Source organism: Oryctolagus cuniculus, chromosome 20 (assembly GCF_964237555.1).
Source record: "Oryctolagus cuniculus chromosome 20, mOryCun1.1, whole genome shotgun sequence".
NCBI classification, from domain to species: domain Eukaryota; kingdom Metazoa; phylum Chordata; class Mammalia; order Lagomorpha; family Leporidae; genus Oryctolagus; species Oryctolagus cuniculus.
Window position 1 is genome coordinate 14,846,719 of NC_091451.1, and position 15,515 is coordinate 14,862,233.

At 58.2% G+C, this 15,515-nt stretch overlaps 1 protein-coding gene across 3 annotated transcripts in view; it reads right to left on the reverse strand.

Moving 5' to 3' along the window:
- ACTN1 (actinin alpha 1) overlaps positions 1–12,399 on the reverse strand; it is a 102,168-nt gene extending 89,769 nt beyond the window's left edge. For 2 of the 3 annotated variants that reach the window (XM_017349365.3, XM_017349364.3), the window contains exon 1: positions 11,968–12,376. In XM_017349365.3, coding sequence (XP_017204854.1) covers positions 11,968–12,072 — 105 coding nt within the window. In that variant the 5' untranslated portion in view covers positions 12,073–12,376. Of the gene's footprint in view, positions 1–11,967 lie in introns of all 3 variants that reach the window. The other variant, XM_002719521.5, reaches the window with a different exon arrangement.
- Positions 12,400–15,515: the final 3,116 nt, after the last annotated feature.

A 15,515-nucleotide genomic window follows, 5' to 3' on the forward strand; every position in this document is an offset into this window, starting at 1 on the left:
TACCTGAATTTCTACAGAGAGGCCTCAGGACTTCGTGCTCGCAAAGACACCCAAACTGTGCTGGCCACCAGCATCCAGGAGGAAGGGGCAGGAAACCAGGGGCCTGGCCCCACTTCCTCCCCTGCAGGAAAACATGCTCCACGGGCCGCCGCCTCCACGGCCCAGCTCCCAGGGCTGAGTCTGGAAAAGCACTTTGGGTTCCTGGAAAAAAAGGCCCTTCTGAAATATCGGGAACTGCCCTGGCGCGCGCCCGTGTGTTATCTGGAGGATGTCTGAGGCGTTCAAAAGGCAGCAGCTCCCTGGCCAAGGTCAAGGCAGGGGCCAAAAACAACAGAGGGGCTTCTGGGAGCCGGAGAGACACACGCAGCCAGACACACCGACAGACACCCCCACGCACAGGCAGACCAGGACAGACACCGGACCGGCTGCAGACGGCAGGCCCTCGGCACACTGGGAGGGGCCAAGGATCCTAACCCTGGTTTGCACTTGACGTAGAAGAAGGGAGAACTCCCCCTTCTCTCTCCTCCCCTGAACCACGTGGACAGCCCGCCATGGGCCATCGGGAGGCGGAAAGAGCGAGCTTGGTTTTAACAGCCCCTTCCCACCCACATGCGTGCGCGCCTTGGTGCCTCTCTTCCATCCCAGCCTGAAGGAGGCCACCCACCTCGAGGCTCCCTCCCCTCATGTCACTGCACCTACAGATGATTTGAAAATAGAGCCGGGCACCGCTCTGTCTCACTCCCGTCAGTTATAATCAGCTCTGCAGAGGGCGTTGAAAAAAATAAATCTCCAGGCCCATAAAAATGCTTCTCTACAAGCCCCGGCCTGGCCTCAAATCACAGTGCTGTGACCACGCTCCAGGCAGCTCCACGGCACCCACCACCAAGACACAGGGAGAAGGAGGAGCGGAGGGGCGCCCTGCCCCCATGCCCACCCCCCCCCGCCCACCCGCCCTTGCTTTCCTACCTGGGCCCAGCCACTTGGGGCCTTTGATTTAGACTCTTGGCACCACCCCTCCCCCTAACGTTCAAAGTTGGGGCCCAGGAAATGGCACTGCCAGGTGCAGGTTGCCGGAAAGCCCCAGCCCTGCACCCAGACTGACCCTCGCCAACTCTCTGAACAGTCTCGAGGCTTAAGGAACTCCAAGGGCTTCTCTTGCACAGGTTTTTAACGATCAAAACAAAGCTGGCCCTGGGCCACCCGGTTCAAAGTCGGCTTGGTTCCCCGGTGACGCCAAGGGGAAGGCCAGAGCAGGTGTTACTGAAGGAACCCAAACAGCAGAGAAGTGGGGTGCTGCTGAATCTCAAAGCCAAAGAGCTTCAAGACCCAAAAGCTGGAGTCAGTGCTAGGAGAAGCCAACAGGGACCCGGGGCCCTCCTGGCTCAGCAGCTCTGTGTCCACTCCCCACAGTTACCCCCACTTCTACTGAACAATGGGTAGGAACACAACTAGTATCCCCGCTACCTTCTCAACCAAGGAAAGCCTCTTCAGAAAGGCCAATGCCCACCCTCTTAGCCTCCAGACCCTGCAAAGACCCAGATTCAAATCCCATACCATCCCATTCCGGCTTGCAACAGACAGAGCCCAGTACAGTCAAACCATCTTTCTGAGTCCAGCTTTCCCCATCTACATAATGGGGATAAGACCCCACAAGTTTGCTCATCATGATTAATGGGCAGAAAACCACATGTGAATGTATAAATGTAAAAAACCATGAATCATGTCATGAGCACTTGATTACACACTGCCTGGGGGTGTTCTTATTTCATTTATATATAAGCCTTGTCTCCCAAATAAACCATAGACTGCTTTAACAAGAGTGTATATGGACACGAGTACTTCAAAAAGTTCATCAATAAATTTACTTGGGAGTAAATATTATTTATTTATTGGACAGGCACAGAGACAGACATGTTTCCCTTGCTCACTCCCCAAATACCCACAACAACCAGGAATTAATTCTGGTCTTCCAGGGACCCAACCACTTGACCTTTACCTGCTGCCTCCCAGGATTCCCAAGAGCAGAGCCAGGATTCGAACCCATGCACTCCAGTATGGGACGCAGGTGTCCCAAGCAGCTTCTTTATTTTATTATTTTTTTTAAGACTTATTTGTCTATTTGAAAGTCAGAGTTACACAGAGAGAGGAGAGGCAGAGAGAGAGAGAGAGAGAGAGAGAGAGGTCTTCCATCCGCTGGTTCACTTCCCAGTTGGCCACAACAGCCGGAGCTGCACTGATCTGAAGCCAGGAGCTTCCCTGGAGTCTCCTACACGGGTACAGGGGCCCAAGCACCTGGGCCATCTTCTACTGCTTTCCCAGGCCACAGCAGAGAGCTGGATTGAAGTGGAACAGCCGGGACTCGAATCAGTACCCATATGGGATGCAGGCACTGCAGACAGCTGCTTTACCTGCTACACCACAGCGCCTCCTCCGCCCCCCCCCCCCCCACCAAGCAGCTTCTTAACCCACATGCTAAATAAATGCCTACTCCCATGGAGGGGGGCAGGAACCCAACTTTGAAATCTGTGCATAATTTTTTCATAATACACACATTCTGTGAGCTTTTGGAAGGTAAACAGCAGGGTTCTGAGGGCATTTGCCTGGGCTCATTCATGACCCTGTTTAATGAGCTGGTCAGTCTCAGGGAAGTCACTCACCTTCTCTGAGCCTCAATTCCCATCCGTAAGAAGCATCACGTGACTGACTAAGGTAAAACAAGTCCTTGGGCGGCACCACGGCTCAATAGGCTAATCCTCTGCCTGCAGCGCCAGCACCCCAGGTTCTAGTCCCGGTCGGGGGGCCGGATTCTGTCCCGGTTGCCCCTCTTCCAGGCCAGCTCTCTGCTGTGGCCCGGGAGTGCAGTGGAGGATGGCCCAAGTGCTTGGGCCCTGCACCACATGGGAGACCAGGAGAAGCACCTGGCTCCTGGCTTCGGATCAGCACGGTGTGTAGGCCGCAGCACGCCGGCTGCAGCAGCCACTGGGGGGTGAACCAATGGAACAAGGAAGACCTTTCTCTCTGTCTCTCTCTCACTGTCCACTCTGCCTGTCAAAAATTAAAAAAAAAAAAAACAAAACACCACAAGTCCTTTGGCCTCCAACCAGCAGGAAGGATTAGTCTTCATACTGACTTGGAGAACCAGGACATTGTGAGTAAGTCCTGGCTGGTTGCTTGGCTGATATAAAACAGAAAAGCCTCCTGTCAATCTCCCCTCCGTCCTCCCTGGCCTTCCCAGGCATGGACACCATTTACATTCATGCCCCAGTGTCTTGCGCATGTGAGACGCTTGGAACCAAGAGCGATGGCTCCCTTTCAGGGTCCCAGGAACCAGCACCCTCATTCTCAGTCCCTTCTCGCTGTGCGGCCATGAGCGTGTTGCCCTCCCTCTCCAAGCCCAGGGCTTCGTCTGTAGTATGAGCATCCCACAGACCTTACGAGGCTGCTGTGAATGTCAAATGGAGTCACCGGCAGGACACACCTAACACACAGTCCACACGCAGGGCTGTCTCTACGTCCCCCACCCCCGACCCTGTTGGGGACAGGCCTAGAGAGGACCCCGCTCCCTCTCCACGGAGGACGGACCCCAGTCCCAGAGGCAGACGGCTGTAGTCAAGGACCAAGCAGGCAGTTTCCAGGGGAACAGTATCCTCTGCATCTCAGCATCTCGGCTGCTTGAGAGTGGGCTAAGTCACCTTTCCCCCACCATTCCACCATTGCTAGGCAACCTGCGGCTGCCTCCTGGGGCGGGGGACCCTGCCCACGCCTCGGGCCCTCCCCCAGGAGCCCTGGGGCTGGCAGATGGAGAGAAGCGATGCTAGCCACCAGCGTTTGCACAGCCAGGGCTGCTGGGACGCTCCCCGATGACTGGGACTTGGAGAAATGAGGAAGACCCCCCCTCCCCAGGCTGCTCTCTGGGCTGGGCTGCTCTGTCATCTACGCCCAGGCAGTTTCCAAGGAATGGGCCACTCAGAATCACGCCTTGCACAAAAGCCACTCTTCTGAACCATTTTCCTCTTCTAGGCTCTGCTCACTCCCCAGGAAGAGATCCCTGGCCCAAGCAGTGAGCAGGAGAGATGAGCAAGACACACATATGTGTGTGCGTGCACGGGCATGTGCACACGCATTGCACACACACATGCACACACAGTGTGACACCATCAGGACTGCTGGGAGTGACAGCCACTCTCGAGATGGACTGACGGGCGACTGCCATTTCCTTCTTTATGTTACTTAGTATTTTCTTAAGCTTTTTACAAAATGTAACTCTTGCAGCACAAAGGCCCCGGTTTTAAAGTACACAACCCAGTGGCTTTGCATACACTCACAAGGTTGTGCAACCGTCACCACTACCGAATTCCAGACCCCTTCCATCACTGGGGTTTTGTTTGCATACGTTTGTCTTTGGTTAAACGTTCCTACACACACATGCATTTGTTTCCTAAGCAGCAGAGCAAAGCGGTGAGGAGTGAAAATGCTGGAGCCAGACAGTCCAGCTTTGGAGCCCAGCACCACCACTTGCTGGCCATGCGATCCTGGAAGTCCTCTGTAGCCACTCGGAGCCAGTTTTCCCATCTGTAAAATGGGTTAATGGTGGTACCCACCTCCTGGGGTCAGTTGTGTTCGTGCATAGACAGCCGCCGGTACTTAGCACACACTCAGGAAAGGGGAGCCGCTATAATTATTCTGAGAAACCTTTTTCAACTTCTATAAAAACTCAGCCCCACTGCCATCTCTGGTCTGTGAAGATGCTCCTGCCCATGGTGCTGGGGACACCCTCAGCTTTCACTCACTGGTCTGGAAGGGGGCTGAATCTGCCCATCCCACTACAACCAACGGCGCTGCCACTTCAGGGTGACTGAAGGGGGCACGCAGAGGGGCAGGCTGGGGTCACGAATGTTGCCACATGTGGTCTGGGAGCCTCCCTAGACAGGACACACAGTGCCCTGGCCACCAAAATCCAAGCAGGCCCTGGGCTCCTCCACCTGCTGGGATGCCCAGCCTGCGAACAGGTGGGAAACTGTGTTGTGTAGGGAGAGAAGGCAGGGGGTTTCCAGGCTGGCCGAGACCTTGGCAGGCTGGGTCTCCTGCCCCAGCCACCTCCAAGGCTCCGTCAGGGCCGGGCCTGGGGGAACAGACTTAGCACACGAAGGGGAAAGCCTGGGCTGGAGCAGGAGTCTGAAGGAGGCTCACCCTTCTGACCACAACTGAGGAACCAGGCCTCAGGGGGTTTCCTCTGCCTGCGGCCTCAGCCATGACCTCACTGGGGAGCCACAGACTGGCACTGTCCAAACCGCTGCCCGCTGGGGAGTCCCAGGATGGGCCACTCCCGTAGAGATGCGGCCCACTCACCACTCCCAAGGGGGACATCAGCAGGGCTGGTGAGCAAGGAGCCCCTCCACCCCTCCAGGTCTTGGGCTACACGCTGGCAACAGCTCAAACAGGGTTAGCTGGTGAAGATATCCCAACACCACCCATGCAGAGGTGTGGGCCTTGAGAGCCCGCCAGCCACCTGCACAGCCAGCCCGGCCTGGCCATCCTCCTGGACAGGCGACAAGGCCCAGAAGAAAGGGAAAGCAGAAGGGGAGAGAACCACAGGAGGGGTGTGACGCACTGTCGCTTTGCTCAGGCCTCCAGCCACCTACCCTGTCCTGCTGTCCATTACACACGCGCACACACAGCTTAAATGTCAGGGAAAACTGAGCATCCCAGCGGAACTGGCTTCAAATCCCACAAATCCCCTGGGACACAGCTGTCCACCTTCTCCCCACCATAGGCCAAGGGGTGGCCGCTGCCCTCCAGGGGCCCCCGTGTTTGTCATAGCCACACCCCTGGCCAGCACCGGCACAGCCTGGGGCGACCCTGTGTCTCCGCTTTCCACCTAAATTGCTTTCCATGACCCCACAGAGAGCCCCAGGCTCCTCAAGGGCAAATCTCGCTCCAGTAAGGGGCTAGGCTCTGCCCCAGAGATGCCCAATAGCACGCCCACTGACTGGGTCAGCTCAGTGACTCGAGCCGCCTGCCCTGGCTCCAGACCCACAAGGAGCACCAGGTCTTGTATATGACAAGTCCTCAAGCCAGAGTCATGGTTTGTGGCCACTGGCCGGGCGCCCAGCCCCAGGCCTTCCTAGAGAAGATGGAAGGGGAGGCAACACAGCTGGCAGCACCTCCCCACAAGTCAGCCGTGAGGAAGCAGGGTCCCCGTGTTGCTCTCAGAAGGCCGCTAGCACGCACCCCACAGGAGCCTCCTAGTCTCTCAGTCCTACAGACCCATCGCCAGCATGCAGCCTGAGCTCCTACTCAGACCGAAAAACCCATGCGCTCCTGCCCAAGGGCAGTCCAGGCAGCAGCCACAAGCAGCCCTTACCTACCCGGACCAGGGCCCGCTGGCCTCTGGGCCCAGCAGCCCAGCCTCTGCTCCCCCACTGCCACCCCACCCCGGTCCATCTCTCCTTCAGGTTGTATCAACGGCTTCCCCAGCCAGCGGGGCATCTGTTCACAGCTCACCCACGTGGGGCAGGGTTTGGACAGGAAGGAGCTACATCGGGTCCTGGGGTACAGCAGGGCTGGCTAAGCTGCCGGGAGGGGTGGGCAGGGCCCAACACGCCCTGAGCTGTTTAATGATGGGGTCTGCAGACACTGCGGGGCTAAATCGCTTTTCAAGCACGTTCATACCGTGCAGTCATTTTCCCTGCACACATCCAGCTGACACGCCTTCATCCCAGATGCCCAGGCAGCGGGAAGGGGGTAGGCAAGGCAGGCACTAGCGTTCCCCAGCAGAAGGAACTCGGCAGTCGGAGGTAAAGTGACTTAGAAGGAACCAGCGTTGAGCTCAGGGTCAGAGGTCAGAAGTCAGAAGGAAAACAAGTCTCCTGTGTACCCCAAGCCAACCGTGGCTCCTTGGAAGACGGTTCATACACTGCAGCTTGTCTCAAAGCCTGTGATAAGGTCACAGGCAGGCCGATTCCCCAAAGAATAAACAGTTATTGAGCACTCACTGTATACTAGGTGCTAATAATGTAGTACCCGACATACATTACTTCATCTAAACCTCCACACAACTACATCGGGCAGGAAGTATTGTTATCCCCGTGTCCCCCCTGCTATCACCAGCCACAGAGGGCAAGTGACTTGTCCAGGATCACACAGTTAGTCAGCGGAGGGGCCAAGATCCAGGCCCCAGTGTGCCCAGAGCAAGTCCTGGCTGGAGCCAGGACACAGGGGCAGCACAGGGCAGGATGGGGATTCATCATTTCATTCCCACCCCCACCCTGGGGATGGGAGCCACGCACAACAGGAATTCAGTCGCAAACAGGACAGGCTGGGCCACTGCTCCATGGCACTAGCATGGAGTGAAACAGGCAAGAGTGCAGACCAGTGAGGCGTCTGGGAGTAGAGACAAGAGCCTGGTAACCTCTCCCCCCGCCCCCCAGCTAAATTCCCAGCAGGCACCGCCCTGGCTTTGGACGCCCTGCACCTCCCCAAGTAAACCTGTCCCCGGCAGACCATGCCTCCCCCCACCCCACCCCCGCTTCTTGGTAGTCCTCCAGCCCTGTGAGGGTCTCACTGTCCAGAAGCGAGTGTGCACAGGGCAACCTGTCCTCCTGTGACCCGGCCTGACGTGAGTGTAGGATCTGGGCCTTATTCACAGCCACCCTTAGTCACGTGCTGAGGCCGCCTCTCTGTTTCAACATTCAGCCACCCAACAAATACTGACGAAGCTCCTACATGTAAAAAGCCCGAGGGCTGGCACCTGTGGGAATACACATTCAACCAGAATCCCCAGGTCTGAAAGGGAAGCAGAGAACAGAAGTTAACAGCAGGGGCTGGCTCTGTGCACAGTGGGTTAAAGGTACCTGCTGCGCCAGCATCCCATATGGCCATGGGTTCAAGTGCTGGCTGCTCTACTTTGGATCCAGCTCCCTGCTAATGGTCTGAGAAAGCAGCACCCAAATGCTTGGGTCCCTGCACCCACGTGGGAGACCCAGAAGAAGCTCATGGCTCCTGGCTTCCGCCTGGCCCAGCCCGGGTCATTGCAGCCATCTGGGAAGTGAACCAGTGGATGGAAAATCCTCTCTCTCTCTCTCTCTCTCTCTCTCTCTCTCTCTCTCCTTTCCTTTCCTTCTGTAACTCTGCCTTCCATAAATAAATAAATAAATAAAAAGAAAAAAGAAACAGCAGATTCTCACGCCAGCCTGCAAGGTGGGTCTCAGTTCCTTCTTACAAACAAGGAATCAGGGCTTAGAGGAACCTGCCCAAGGTCACAGGCTAAAGGTACAGAGCGACGATCCTACCCCAAGTCAACACTCTCTCCAACCTGCCCAACACCTGCACACACAAATGCCCAGGAGTCTGGGCAAGACCCAGGGGAGGGGACATACTGGAAGCCATGGTCATCCTGGAAGCGCAGCGCTGACCCTGCCAGAGGTGGCCCAGAGGCTCAGTCCAGAAGATCAGAAAGACAGCAAAGGCTGAAGAATGCGTGGAGCACAGCTCCTTCACAGGCTCGGTCCCTAAGATAACTGCATCTCACATCTGGAAGCAGGACCAGCTCACCTGCCACAACACCCTGACTCATGCGTGCCTCCTGCCTGCTCAGACTTCTTCTACCTTCATCTGCATCAGCCCTGCCTTCCCCCAGGAGGCCCTTCCTCCTGTGTCATTTCATCAGATGCCCTAGGAGCCCTGAAGGGTGGGAGCGGCAGGAATGTGTCCTTTTACAGACAGGAAACACAATGGAAGCTCCAAGGCCTGGCCTGCCTGGTTCACTGCCCTCAGATCAACACCCTGAACCCTGCCCGGCACAGCACAGCAGCTCACAAGTACAAGGGCACTTCAAAGAGTTCACAGAAAAATGGAATAGAAAGATAGGCTTCTTTTTTTCACACAGAAATCGGAAACCCATGCTTCCTTTTTTCTTAATGTGCATTTCCCAAGCATTTCTGCAGTCCCCAGGGCAGGCAGCACAGGACGCTCCTTGTGTTTGTTGAAGGATCTAATACAAGCTTAAGAGAGGGAAATGACTTGCCCCAAGTCTCACAAATAACTGTGGTTTTTGCCAGGGCAAAAAAAACAGGGTCTCGGAGTAGCTGTTTGAGTGATTAACAGCCAGGTTGGGATGCCCACAACCCATGTCAGAGTGCCTAGGTTTAAGTCGCTCCACTCCCAATTCTATGATCCTGCTTACGTGCACCCGGGGAGGTAGCAATGGTGGCTCAAGTGTTTGGGTTTCTGCCAACCCAATTGAGTCCCTGGCTTCCCCCATGACCACCTGGCCCAGTCAAAACTGTTCTAGGCAGGTAGGAAGCAAACCAGTGGATGGCAGCTCTTTCTGTCTCTGCCTCCTATATAAATTTTTTAAAAAAATTAAAGGCTCTTTCTCCTTCCACCCAGTATCCCCCTGTCTCCTCCTCTCACACTTGTCAGCCCTGGTCCCACTTAACCCCAGCCTCCCACGGTCAGGAAGGAGGGAATGGAAATCCACAAGTTTCTTTAAGTCTTAACCAACCCCCCCCCCCCGCCCCCGCACATAACATCACCACCCTGATGAGAACCAGGCAAAGCAGAAATGCCACGGACAGGGAAAATGAGCCCCACGAAAGGTAACACAGGGAATCCATGGTAGGGAAGAAAACATGGAGCCGATTTTCCAAACAGACCCATGGCTCCTTCTGCCAGATCTGCCTCCAGCAACCCCACGGAGCAGGTGCCAGCTCAGCCTGGTCTGGAGAGCCTCTGGCTCTGGGTGCCAGGCCCAGCCAGCCCTTCCTGCCTCCCTCAGCAAACAGGGCTGAGTGAGGGGAAGCTGCCTGCTCTGCACATGTCCATGGCTCAGCAGCACAGGACGCTGGGCAGGCTACTTCCCCTCTCTGGCCCTGGTTACTGCATCCTCATGTGTGCCTGACTCACAGAGCTGTGGGCAGTAGCGACTGGAACTGTCACTCACCAGCAGGTGCCGGCTCCATGGGTCTGCTCCCCAAAGAACCCAGTTCCCCAAGTGGTCTGTGACCACCTGGCTGTGCAGAGCCCCTCATATCTATGACCACGTGGGCAGAGTTCTGGAAATCTATATTTTACCCCCAACCACACTTATTATGCCCATTCATTCATTCCAGGGTGCACCTGTGTGCAAGCCCAAGACTGTGTCCAGGAGGGGAACTCAACCGCACAGTGCTCACGGGGGCCTGGTTCCTGGGCAGCTGTCACTCAGGCCCCTTCCGGGCACAGGCAGGCTATTCCTAAGCTGGGACTTTTCTTTCTCTTCTCCTTCCATGGAAGACCCCCAAGACATCACCATGCTCATCTCACTTTTCCCATCCAATTGAAGATCATTGCAAAAAGTGTCACCCTTGATTTTTTTGGGGGGGAGGAGCCCTCTGGTTTGTCCCCCAAAGGGATCTCATATCAACATTCAAGTTTCAACTCAGTAGTCCCGGGAAACAAGGTGACTTAGCTGGGAGGCTGTGCCCAGACCCCCAGAGCCCAGCTCTCCTGCAGGGGCCACAGGAAGACGGGGAGGGAGTGTTTAAGCAACTGCCACCTTAGGAATCAGGCAGTTCAAGGCCAGGGGACCCTGCGCTGTTGCTGCAGAGGACTGGCCCCGCGGCCGCAGGTAGTCTCCGGTGAGGAAGCCCACCGTGGGTGTGTTTTAAATTACCTCTGCTTGTCTGATGAAGGGAGTAAAAGGGCGCCGTTTCAGGGTTTAGGATTCCTGAGTGAGCTAATACAGGATGCCTTTGGCCGGAAAAAAAAAAAAAAAAAAAACTTCAGTCGGCTCTCTAAACTCCCCCCCTTTTAAGTTTAAAAAAGGGAATGAATGTTACCATTTTTGGACATGAGCGTTCTCCCACAAGCCCAGCCCTAACCGCGCTATCCAAAGGGACGCGCCATCCTGCCCCCCCATCCCCGGGTCGGCGGCGTGAAGTGGGGGGAGGACCGGATGGGAGCGGGCAGCGGGCGGGGGGTGTGCAGGGTACGTGGCTGCCCGAGGCTAGGGCTCACCGCGCGGACAGGAAACCGCAGCAGGGTTGGGGCGCCCTCTCCGCTCCTCGCCCCCCGCCCCCCGCAACAAGAGTGGGTTCCGACCTCTTCCTGCCCCTGGACACTCTGCGGGGGTCCCCTTGCCAGCCCCATGGAGGAGCGAGCAACCCGCACGCGGCTAAGCGCGGATAACCACTGACAGACCCCGAACATCCCCCGGGGACAGACCCTCGCCCCGCAGCCCCTCCGCTCGAATCCAGCCGGGAAAAGAGCGGGGGCCGGGGGAGCAGGACGCCGACGCAAGCCATGTGCGGCTCGCAACCACCAGCCTCCGGAGTGAGGCAACCAAACCGTTCGCAGTCCTGACCCCGCCCCCACAGGGCCCTCAGCGGAGCCCGCGGCCGCCCCCCGGGTGTCTCCACCACGACCGCTCTCCAGCGGATTCACCTCCGGGCGGGTCTCGAGGTGACCCCCAACCCCTCTGGCCGGCGAGCTGGGGACACAGAGTCCCAGGCAGCTGGCTGGCCCCGCAGGTACTGAACCCACCGCTGCCCAGGAAGCGCGCAGCCACCGCACGCCATATGGAGAGCCGGCCAGGGGGCGGGGGAGAGAATGGAAAATCGATCCCGAGCGAGCAGCCTTCGAGCCGGGGTCCCGGCCCCAGGCTCCAGAGCTGCGCCCCCGCGCCCTGCCCACGCAGGGATGGTGGCGGCGACTGCGGCGGGGCGGCCTGGATCGCGGGCCCCACGGCGACCTGCCCGCCGGCTACGCCAGCTCCCCGTGCTCGGGCTCGGCGTTCGCGGGCTCTGGGGCTTGGGCGCTCCCCCTTCCGCCCCGCGCCTGTAACCCAACACCCAAGCCCGCCGCCGCCGCGCCGCCCCCGCCACTGCGCGCCCGGAACCCGCTCCGAGCCGGGAGCCGGGAGCCGGGAGCGCGGCGGGCGCAGCACGGCTAGGCTGGGGGCTGCGGCGAGTGGGGGCGGCTGCTCACCTTTCTCTGCTGCTTCTCCCAGGCCGGGTCCAATAGCAGGTCCCGGTCCCAGTCTTCCTCCGGCTGCATGTAGTCGTTGGTCTGCTGGGAATCATAGTGGTCCATGGTGATGGTGCGCGCGTGCTAGGGGCTGGAGTTCTTCCTCCACCTTCTTCCCCGGGGGACCCAGGCGGCGGCGGCTGCCCCGGCGTGGAGAGGACGTCTGGCCGGGCTCTGGGCTGGGCTGGCTCCCCTGCGCCCGGATCTCCCGCGGCGCTGCTCACGGAGGGTGCTGCTGCTGGCGGCGACGGCGGCGGCTGGATCTCCGGAGCCCGCGGGCTGCCTGCCTGCCTGCCTGGGCGCGGGCGCTCGGACCAAATCCCCACGCACACTGAGCAAGGCGGACACACTCGCGCTGCGGGAGCCGAGGAGGGCGGGGGCGGGGGCAGGGGCAGAGCCCTCCCGAGGTTCCCCATTGGCCAGGCCGAGTTGCCCAAACTTCCCCCCATCGCCTCTCATTGGGAATTCCTGGCATCCGTCAGCAGGGCCGCGGCGCACATAGGTGGACCTGGCAGCCCCCTCTCGGCGCGCAAGGCCCCGCCCACTCCCCGGTTCCCACTCCCCCGCGGCTCATGTGACACCAGCTTAAGCTGAACGGGACCGCTGCCTGGGGACGCCTCTCGGAGCTCGGGAGCCCCCTGAGCCGCCCGCGGGGAGCCCCCTGAGCCGCCCTCGGGGAGGCCCCAGGCTGGAGCGAAACGGCGTTCGTGCGCTCCCACGCGTGCTGTGAGCCCCGAGCCCAGGCGAGGCGGGGGCCCCGAGGTGCGAGGGAACCACCCCCCACCACCACCGCGAGCATTTCACTTTCTCTTTCCCAGGGCACCTGGGTCCCGGCAGGTCGGGCCCCTAAGAAGGGGGGCGGGGAGGGGCTGCCACGGAAAGGAATTTCCTGATTCCGGCCCCCCCAGCCCCGCCCCGGCTGGTCCCCGCCCTGCGGGACCAGGTTTCTCGCCGGCCAGCGGCTCTTAGAGGCCAGCGAGCGGCTTCGCTGCAGCTCCTCTGCCCCGGGCCTCTTCCCAGGTCGCCGCTTCCCGGAATCCCCCCCGGGCACGCCCCGCAGGCTGGCCTGGCGAGGGGCTACCAGCGTGTGGCCAGCGTCCTCCCTCGCCCTCCCGCAGACCCCAGCACCGTCCTGAAAACTGGGAGCGAGGGCCCGCAGGGATCTCCCTTGTCCACGCCCCCTCCCACCAGCACACACCTCGCGGATGGAGAACCCGAGGCTGCGAGAGCTAAGCTCCCAGAGAGAATGCTTTAGCAGGCTCGGACTCCGCAAGCCGGTCCTGTAACCTAACGCCTGACCAACAAAGCCTCATTGTTACTGGAGGAGGAAAGAGGTCAAGATGGACTCAGCACCTCCAACTTCTGCTTCGTACCTGGCTTGCACTTCCTTCTTTGGACTTAGGAAGCGGAAGGTCTCAACCCTGCGGCAGCGGCCGTGAGAGACCCGGGGAAGCAGGGAGCATCACGGGGAGGGGGCGATGGGGGGGGAGGGCGGGCATCGAGGTCCGAAGAAGAGCAGCGAGCCAGCTGCCCAGAGGTTAATGCACACTGCTGCGCACGGCAGGAGCGCTGGGTTTCCGCAGGCGGCTCTCAGGGTCCTGGGGGATGGGGGCGGGGCTTGGTTCCAGGACCCCGAGGATATGAAAATCCTAGGATGCGCAAGGCTCTTATTGAAATGACAGTGTTTGCACATCCACAGTCCTCCTGGGTGCTTTAAGTCACCCCTAGATGACGTAGAATACCAGTGCAACGGGAATAGTTATTAGACTGTACTGTCCAGGGGATAATGGCAGCGAGTAGAAGAGTAGGTAGATATCCCTCATCTTTGCTCCGCAACACGGTGCGTCTGCTGTGGGTTCAGTCAGGCCCGACTGTATCTGTAGGATGAATGGTGAGTCAGCGGCAAAAGTAAACAGGTACCTAAGGGAATCCCGCAAATATGTCAATCCACAAGTGAGGGGAGGAATTAGGGAAAGAGGTTCACCCGCAGGAAGGGCCCTGAGGAGGATGCCCAGAAGGCTACAGGTGCCTCTGTTCTCAGAAGAGCCGGCGGATGCTGCTGTAAGCAGATGGGGTGATGTTTTCACTCCCTGCATCGTTAGTCAGCCACGCACGTTCATGCAAGTGTCACCCGTCAGCTCCGTGCCTTTCCCTGGCAGAGAGTGCTGCTTCCGAGCCAGAGACAGCAGATTTATGGACTATTTTATAACCATTTCTAAACTATGGCTCTAAACCCAGCATAAAGGGCAATGATGGCACCGCATCCATTCAGTCCCTCAATAAATATTTGCTAAGCACCTTCTTGTGTGTCAGGCAAAGTGCTAGATGTTACGTATATAGACAGGAAAAAGCTACAATCCTTGCACCCACACAGCTCAGGAGAGACAAACCCAGACACAAAAACACTATGCAGGGGCTGGTGTAGCCCGTAAAGCTGCTGCCAGTGGATAGAGCTGCCGCCTGCAGTGTCCACATCCCATATGGGCGCCAGTTTGAGTCCCGGCTGCTCCACTTCCAATCCAGCTCTCTGCTATGGCCTGAGAAAGCAGCAGAAGATGGCCCAAGTCTTTGGTCCCTTGCACCCATGTGGGACACCCAGAAGAAGCTCCTGGCTCCTGGCTTTGTATCTGTGCAGCTCTGGCCGTTGCGGCATCTGGGGAGTGAACCAGTGGATGGAAGCCCTCTCTCTATGGCTCTACCTCTCTCTGTAACTCTGCTTTCAAATAAATAAAATAAATCTTTAAAAACAAAACCCACTATGCAATGAGACAGAAGCAGGGAGCAAGATCTGGTCTAGGTGCTGCAGGAACCCAGAGGAGGAGCCCTGAGCTGCGTGGGAAAGGAAGCTCCAGGTTTAACTTTTTGGAAGTGAAACTTGAATAAGCCTAAAGGCAGCAAGTCAGCCAGATAAAGAGCTCGGAGGTTCGTCCAGGCAGAAGGAATACATGAGCCAGCACACAAGGGCAAGACACTGCATGGTGCAGAGGAACACTGGCGTCTCCATGTGGCTGGACGGGAGGCCCGGGGGGAGACGGGGCCACGAGGCGGGCAGCAGCCAGATCACAGAGGCTGTGTGCTGTGTGAAGGTGACCCTGAAGGGAGCAAGGGCGACTGGAAGCTAGGACAGCAAGTGCAAAGCTGCGACCATCAGCCAGCGGGAATGGGGAAGAAAGGACGGGCAGGGGGTACTCATGAGATGCACCTGGCAGGCGCCAGGGTCTACTGAGAGCCCCACCGTGGGACTTCACCTCTACTGTGTAATTGGAGTAGGCTCCACCCAGGAGACGAGAACTGTCCGCATCCTACAGAATAATCAGACTCGGGCTCCAGGAGCTAGCAGCCAGTCCAGAGTCACACGTGTATGTGACTCTCAGGCCCCCGCCTTTAACTAGTGATTCTCAACCACAGAATCTAATGTTTTGGAAATGTTATTTATTTGAAAGGCAGGAGCGGGTGGGGTGGGGGAGAGAGATAAGAGTTATCTTCCATCTGCTGGTTTACTCCCCAAA